The sequence below is a fragment of the Plasmodium malariae genome (assembly GCF_900090045.1).
Source record: "Plasmodium malariae genome assembly, chromosome: 7".
Classification (NCBI taxonomy): Eukaryota; Apicomplexa; class Aconoidasida; order Haemosporida; family Plasmodiidae; genus Plasmodium; species Plasmodium malariae.
Window position 1 is genome coordinate 618255 of NC_041781.1, and position 8781 is coordinate 627035.

An 8781-nucleotide genomic window follows, 5' to 3' on the forward strand; every position below is an offset into this window, starting at 1 on the left:
AAGTAAATAGTGTAAAAAGTATTTGTGTCTAGGTGTTAGCGCCTCTGTAACATATCTTCCATATACGTACATAAACAATTATAAACGAAGATGAACACACGTACGTACATACATACATACATACATACATACATACATACATACATACATACATACATACATACATACATACATACATACATACATACAAACACATACGTTCGAATACCCCATCTCAGCTGCGGAAAACTGAGAGTCGTCTAATCGGGCAAAACTACTCCCCGAATAATCAGAAACTTCTCTTATAAAAAAACAAATACATCAAGAATTTTATTTTATGTTAATTTTACGAAAAAGAAAAAATAATAAAATATAGCAAAATATAACAAAGAATAGAAAAATGACACACAAAAAAAAAAAAAAAAAAAAAAAAAAGAAGAAACTTTATGCACTTATTACCGTCAAGTATCATGTGCTTAATCATTTGTTTATTCTTTTTTCTGTTTTAATTATATCAAATATATGCAGCAAAGGCAAACAAGTGACAGATGCTTACACATATACATGCATACTTACGTGTGTATATTATAAGGTGAAAGCATGCTCATGGAGCTAAGCTTTATTTTTTTTTATTTTTTTTTAATTAACCGAGAAAATTAGTAAATACGCGAAGGTATCAATAGTGTCCCCTTCACCTTCCATGAGGGGTAATACCATAGATACTGACTGTTGTTGCTGTTGTTGCCACAGCTATTGTTGTTACCACATCTGTTGTTGTTGTTGTTGTTACCACATTGTTGTTGTTGTTGTTGTTGTTGTTGTTGTTGTTAGCACAGTTGTTGTTGTTGTTGTTAGCACAGTTGTTGTTGTTGTTGTTGTTGCCACAGCTGCTGTTGTTGCTGCCACAGCCGTTGTTGCTGTTGCTGTTGCTGTGACTATTAATTCCCCTTCTTTGCCGCTAGCTCCGCGCGTGCAATATGGGTATAAAGGTACCAAAGTGAATCTGCTCAAACTAGGTCATAAGGACTTATATGGGATATATTTCATCCTGTAAATGCTTCCGTTGCTCGGAAAATGAGAGGGATAATCGTAACAAACGGTGTTAAGGTATTTTTTGTCTTTTTCTGAATAGTTCATAAATATATGGTTCAATTTATGTAAGGCTTCCTGGTCATATAAATTTTCAACTTGTTTATAGTTTTTTCTTAGTTGCTCGTCATTATTAATATTATAACCACATAAGTCTATGTTGAGCCCTTTTTCACGCTTGTTCATCAGATGTCTTTCCCATTTAATGTGCATACTGAATCTTGAAAAAATATTACCGACAAAAATTTTTGCATTAATACAAATCCATTGATCTATTATTGCTACATGTCCATCATGCAAATATGTATTATCATAGAAATAAAAAAAATCTTTATATTGATTAAACTGTTTATTAAGTACTTTCTCAATTTGCTTTTTTTCATCTGAGGAAATGAAAATTTTGTTAATATTATTTATGAACATAATATATAACAATTTACCAACTGCTACATGAATAGGTGGTAAGTCATATCTAACTATTTTTCTAAAATCATTATATCTTAAATGTGCACTTATATAATTATTTGTGCCTAATATATCTCTAATGTAATAATTCCCCTCATTTATTAAATCTTCATTAAATAGTAAAATATCTTCCATATTTTTTTCAAACAATTCGTTTACAAAAGGAACAAGTAAGCTATTCCCTTGTTTAATCAAAATAGAGTCATTGTAAGAAGAGAATAAATTATCAACAATACTGCTAGCGAAATAGCTAGTTATAAAAGGAAATCCATAACACTCTGTGTTTTTTCCCTTCATCGTTGTACATTTACCTGAGTATATTACAGAATAGTTATACTCACAGTTGTTGCAAATCTGTTTATATTTGTACCCCCCCGATGAACATTTCTCAAAGCTTAAAATGTTAAAAGTTGGATCAGAGGAACTTGACACAGCAGTATTTCCTTCTTCACTTGACACAAAATCACCTACAAAGTACTTGAAACAAATAATATAATCAACATGATTACCATATAATACTTCATAATCTGAAAATTCTATCACAGGTATCACATTTTTAATAATTGTAATATTAAAAAAGGAGCTCCATTTTATTTGGTCAGAAGTTTTTCTTTTCCAGTGAGTTAAATAACACCAGGGGGGCAGAACAAGATAGTACAAATTTTTCCTATCTCCTTGATTTAAGTAGTAAACTATTAAGGCCATCCTATATAGTATTTCCTTCTGCAACTGAAGTGAAAAACGAAAATTTGCATATGTTAAGCGGTAAAATGGTGCTATTATGAAAAGAGTTTAGGAGCCGGAGGAGGCGCAAACGAAAGCAGAAATGCATTGGTTACTCAAAAAATGAAGAAAAAATGGAGAAAAAATGGAGAAAAAATGAAGAAAAAATGGAGAAAAAATGAAGAAAAAATGAAGAAAAAATGAAGAAAAAAAGGAGAAAAAATGAAGAAAAAAAGGAAATATTTTCCTTTTCTCTCTACAACAAGCAAACAACAAGAAGACGTATTTTCCAAATGCATTGTCCTGTTTTTCTGCATACATTAAAACCCTCTCCAATATTTACATCATACAGAAGATATTTCTTTTTCTTAAGGAAGTAAAATGGATAGCCTGAATATACATCATCCTTTTTGCAAATATGTGAATATAAATTTGTGTGCAAATACTTAGCTACTATTTCTAAGAATGATAATAGGAATATAACTAAATTTAATATTACAATGTTCATGATGCATACTGTATTGTGTGCAAATATGGTGGAAGAAAAATGAACAGACTTGGCAATGTAGCTTCTCAGTGTGTATGTGAATGGGATTGTATGATGTTGTTTGAGTTCGCGATATCCAGAGTTCTCTTACGTTTTAATCAGAACTTAGTGTTATTTGTTCGTTCATTTCTTTGTATGCTAATTAGTTTATTTGCTCCTTACTTTTTTTTTTTTTTTTATTTTGTTAACATTAAATGCTGCTTCAAAACTGTCAACTTGTCAAGGGAAATTTTACAAAATTAATTGGCACAAGCATATTTCACAGCTCTTTCAAAATATTTGCTATATAACGTAGAATAAAATTAAAAAAAAAAAAATATATATATATATATATATATGTATAGTGCGTAAGCAATTTTCAGACAAGCTTGTGTAAGCTTTAACTTCTTTATGACAACTTTAAATTCTGCTGTGCAAAAAAAAAGCGGTTTATTAATTGATCGTTTAAAATATCGAGTAGAGTAAAAAGAAAACGAAAAAGAAAAAAAAAAATTATTGCTCGAACAATGATTGAACGATTATACAGTGAATTAAGAACGATTGGACATCGAATTAACAATGCTTAATCATTGCTGATTTTTTAAAATGTAATTAAAAAGGAACATATAAATAGATATTAATTAAAGTTTAACCTTGTAAAAAAAAAAAAAAAATAATTAAAATAATAAAACAAAGGTAATACTAAATCAAGGATTTTTTTTTTTTTTTTTTTTTTTTATTTTTAAAATTAATTATTTTACTATATTAACAAAAATTAACAAAAAAAAGGAATAAAGAAAAAATGGAATAAAGAAAAAATAGAATAACGAAAAAATGAAAGAAGGGAAGAAAGAAACATTCACACTTCGCCCTTATATTGCACTTTAATTTTTCAAATCCTACAATTAAACAAGTGCCTACATTTAACTTGTTTCTCCTTTTTTCCTTCTTTTTACTTGTAGCACTGCTTCACAATATGACTATATCACTGTATCACTTTTCATTAACTATTATCTACATATAATCCTCCTCGTTGAAATCGTCGTCATCATCAAACTGTTTTCTTCTCCTGATCTGTAAAAAAAAATAAATAAAAATATGCTATATATTTTAGAGTAAATACTATTTACAATGTGAAAAAAGGTAGATCTAAAGGTATAGGGGCATTTTTAAAATCAAATTCCTTCCAATTATCCTAATACATATGCATACACATATTTGCTCAATTTTTAGTTGTTTTCAGGGGAATACTTCGATTACAGGTTCCTTTTTGCAAATCCTTTCGCTGATTTGCTGTCATATGAGAATGAAAAAAAAAAAAATATATAATATGATAAAAAACGATAAAATGCGATAAAATGTGATAAAATGTGATAAAAAACGATAAAATGCGATAAAATGTGATAAAATACGATAAAATGCAATAAAATACAATAAAATACGATAAAACAATAAAATATAACAAAATAAAATGGAACGAAACGTGGAGTGGTAAAATAAATATTTAAGTCGTATCTTTTTTCCCCCTCTTTTCCTTCCTCACACGTTTACACACACATACATATAAATATATACATATCATATGTATATATAAACAAACCTCTATAATTTTAATCAGTTGGTCCTCATCAATTTTTTTATGTAATAAGCCCATCTGGCTATTCTAAAAAAAGAAAAAAAAAAAAAAAAAAAAGCACAAGCAAGTTAATTTATTGTATTACAATATCTCTTATCTTATCTTATCTTATGTTCTCTCTCTCTCTTTTTTTTTTTTTTTTTTTATGTATGTATTTCATCACATGTGTGTGCTTTAAATCTGGTGTTAAAAATATATGATTGAAACGGAACACAACACAAGGCTGTGGAAAAATACTTTTGCAACGATAAAAAAAAAAAAGAAAAAAAGGAAATGAAAAGAAAAGAAAAAAGGTAAAGAAATGAAGGAAAGATGAGATAAAAGGAGGGGGTATTTTTCAAATTTTCTCCATATTTTGTTTTTACTCTTATTATTATATCCTCTATTTTCCTAGCCTTCTCTTCTTTAACAATGGCTATCCTTGACACTTGAAAGAAGAAAAAAACAAAAAATTCTTGTTAGTATTATTATGGTGTAATAAAGTAGTTTATTTTATTACTAACTATACAATATTTCTCATTTTTATTTTATCATTTCTTTGTATTTTTTTTTTAACATTTATATTTTATTATTTCATTATTTATTTTTTTATTTTTTTTTTTCTTCCGTACATCGTGCATGAGCATCTGGAGTTAATAGAGATTTTAAAATGATTCTTCTTTGCTCCAGTAATTCCCTATATTTAGAATATGCAATGAGAATAATGTACAACATATATGTAGTTGTTCCTGTAGGTTTGCAAACGCATATGTATATATGTATACGCGGTGTAATATAATAAAAAACATTTTACGTAGCTGTCTTTTCAATCTTTTTTTTATTTTCAAATATATATGTTGTTAAAGTACTCTTGCTTCTGTTTGATCTCCAATTCCTTCTTCGTTTTCTACAATAACGATGTGAAAAAAAAAAAAAAAGAAAAATGATGTACATGTACATACATACTTATATAAATACACATTTGTACGTGTACGTATGTATATGCACATATATATATACATGTTAAAATATTTTTCAAAGGAAACTAAAAGATTACATTTTCCAAATTCTGCCTAGAGAACTCTAATAATTTGGAGTTGGACTCAGCTTTTTCAATATTCATTTTTTTGCTTCCTTCAGAAATGTGATATTTATTTAATATAATTTGCAGACGATTGGTTTATATTATTTTATATATATTGATAATGGGGGGAAAGTGGTGAAAGCAATAAAAGCAGTAAAAACAGTAAAAACAGTAAAATCTGTTAACCTACGAATATGTTAAAATGACAAGCTGTAACTTTTTCGCTTATAATATTAAGAAAACGAAGAAATACAAGACCCATTATTTTTTGCTAGGTAAACATACTAACACATTTACATAAATATGTGCATAAAAATGAATACATAAATATACGCATAAAAATGAATACGTAAATATACGCATAAAAATAAATACGTAAATATATATTTCATAAAAATATACATATATATACGCATAATAAATATATATACATAAATATATACTTACATATAACATGTATATTCAGTATATAATCCATAACACGACATTCACACGAAAGCTACCAATTTTGCCCTAATTATTATTACTGTTACTACTTTTACTTTATTATTATTTTTACTATGTTTTTCGTTATTTTATTATTATTATTTATTATTTTATTAGCGCTGAATTATATTTTAATTTTTCTCCTTTTCATTTCTTTTTGGAAATAATTAAAACACCTCAAAATTTATCAACATGAAGGGCAAAAGTTTTTAACAAACACTAAACTGTTTATAAATTTGTTTATCAGGCTGTTAAAATTGTTCGTTCGTTCATTCGTTCATTCGTTCATTCGTTCATTCGTTCATTCGTTCATTCGTTCATTCGTTCATTCGTTCATTCGTTTTAATTTTTTTTTTTTTTCCCCAATTATTTGACATATATTTCTTTTCTTTTTATTTTGATATATGCGCTAGCTCCAGTTACTGTGCATATTTGCTTAAACAAATATATTTTTAAGTGTTTCTAAAAAATAAAAATAATGGCATTTATTAAAAGGGGGGATTTACCATTATATATATATATATTACATTTTTTTTATTTTTCATATACCAAAAAAATATGAAGTTAACATGTACATATATGTATATGTATATATATATGTATACAATATTTGAAATCCTTTTAAAATGATACTTAAATGAGATAAAAATGCAATTTTTGTAAAGCTCATAAAGACATTAAATAAAACATGTTAAAAGAAGGTAGTTTAAATTATTTTTCATTTGATTTATTTGACAAGTGTACCTAATGTAACATTTAAAAGAGGGAATACGCATACAAAAGATAAAAACATCAAAATTAAAAAGAAGGTTAAGCTACATACATAAAAATTTTTTTTTAGGATATAAACACAAGCTATATGTAGGTATGTAAATATGAGGATATAAGTAATATATACATATATATACATATATATATATGTATAATATTATTTTGAAACTTTATGAAATTTTTAATATTTTTAAAATTTTTTAAATATTGAAATTTTTGAATTTTATGAAATCTTTGAAATATTTGAAATTTTTAAAATATTTGAAATATATGAAATTTACGAGAATTTTAATATGCTTAAGTTTTATTGTATCATATTTTGTTTTTATTACGTTAATATATTTGACTGACCTCATATTGCAGCTTAGTTTTTTGGTTTATTTTTATGCCAATACTTTATGACAGTATATACGTATTTTATTTTGCTTTTTTCGAAAAACTCAAGAGGACATATTAAAGAAGAGAAAAGCTCATTGAAGCGAACATATCTAAGTCAAAGTATTTAGCAACATCAAATGAACAAAAAATAAAACAAAAAATGAAATATAACAAAATAGCAATATAGCAATATAGCAAAATAGCAATATAGCAATATAGCAATATAGCAAAATAACAATATAGCAAAATAGCAAAATAACAATATAGCAAAATAGCAAAATAACAATATAGCAAAATAGCAAAATAACAATATAGCAAAATAGCAAAATAGCAAAATAACATATTGAAGATTATATATATATATATTTTTTTTTTTTTTTTTTAAAGCTATTTTTAATAAGATTTTTCTTACGACAACTAGCAGACAAATTTTATACGTAGCAAATGTATAAGAAGCTACAAAATAAGAATTATTATTGTAATTGTTTGAAGCAGTGAAATTTTGTTTTCTCGATGTAGGTGTGCCATATTTTTACAGTTTTTTTTTTAAATAATCCTTATGTGTTTATTAAGTAAATATATGCGATCGATTGTTACATGTAAATGCGCCTATAAACGGACACACAAATGCACATATATATATATATATATATTAATCATATTTGTAAACGTTATATATTTACACTACGGGCTACAATTGTCTTCACCAAAATTACAATTTATTTTACAGTGCTCACTATTTTTATAAAAGTACATCCTAGCTAACTGATTTTGTATCATGGTCATTCTGCTTAATTGGCGGTATAAAGCTAAGTAGATTATTTATTACACATCTTGAGAGAGAATACAGTATACACATGTACACACGCATATAACATGTATACAAATCAATATAATACATATTTGTAACAAATGAATAATATCTGAATATCTCATATTACAAGCGTTACAAAATTATTGAAGAAGAAAATGGGACCATACGAAAAAGGCATACATAATAATGCGAACATTTTCAGACGTACACATCTTTTTTGAAGAGATCGAATGAATATATTCGTACAGGTTTAAACAAGTGAACATATATATATAAATAAATATAAAAATTACATATGCACCTATATATGTATGTATAAATAAATATACGTATGTGTATATTTTGATCAATTTGCGTACAAATCCTAAACAAAACCGCTTGAGTGCATTTTTAGCGTCTCTGAATGGTAGAAGGAAAAAAAAAAAAAAAAAAAAAAAAGAAAGAAGGAAGGAAAGAAGGAAAGAAAGAAAAATAAAAGACCTATTCAAACATATTTGCTATTACAACACTTTAGAAAAGAAGCTTCTTATATTTTTTTTTTGGATCAAAATAGTTAGACAACATAATTTAAATAGTTGCTTCCAAACATAGTCGAAATAAGGAAGAGCTTTTCAGGGGACATCTATTACTGAGGATATAATTTAAAAAAAAAAAATTGAGAAAAAGGTGTGAATAGTTTTAACCTTATTAAAACATTGTAGAAGGTTCTATGTGTCAAATTGTACAAAAAAGTGTAGACAAAACTGTATAGATATCGTTTACAAAAGTACAGAAAATTTTTTGTACAAAATTGTGTACCGCCTTAAAGAACAGTTCTTTCCGAGGAGCGCAAATCTTTGTGGGGGAAAAGC

At 26.4% G+C, this 8781-nt stretch overlaps 2 protein-coding genes across 2 annotated transcripts; both read right to left on the reverse strand.

Annotated features, from left to right (window-relative positions):
• Positions 1-996: 996 nt before the first annotated feature.
• On the reverse strand, positions 997-2764 carry POFUT2 (GDP-fucose protein O-fucosyltransferase 2, putative; the record flags this gene model as incomplete). The annotated part of the gene is made up of 2 exons (XM_029003940.1): positions 997-2262; positions 2576-2764. The coding sequence occupies 2 exons, from the start codon at positions 2762-2764 to the stop codon at positions 997-999; spliced, it is 1455 nt and encodes a 484-aa protein (XP_028860679.1).
• Positions 2765-3796: 1032 nt separating this feature from the next.
• On the reverse strand, positions 3797-5520 carry ARP (apoptosis-related protein, putative; the record flags this gene model as incomplete). The annotated part of the gene is made up of 7 exons (XM_029003941.1): positions 3797-3856; positions 4034-4075; positions 4383-4445; positions 4784-4845; positions 5030-5094; positions 5267-5304; positions 5455-5520. The coding sequence occupies 7 exons, from the start codon at positions 5518-5520 to the stop codon at positions 3797-3799; spliced, it is 396 nt and encodes a 131-aa protein (XP_028860680.1).
• Between the last annotated feature and the right edge of the window lie 3261 nt (positions 5521-8781).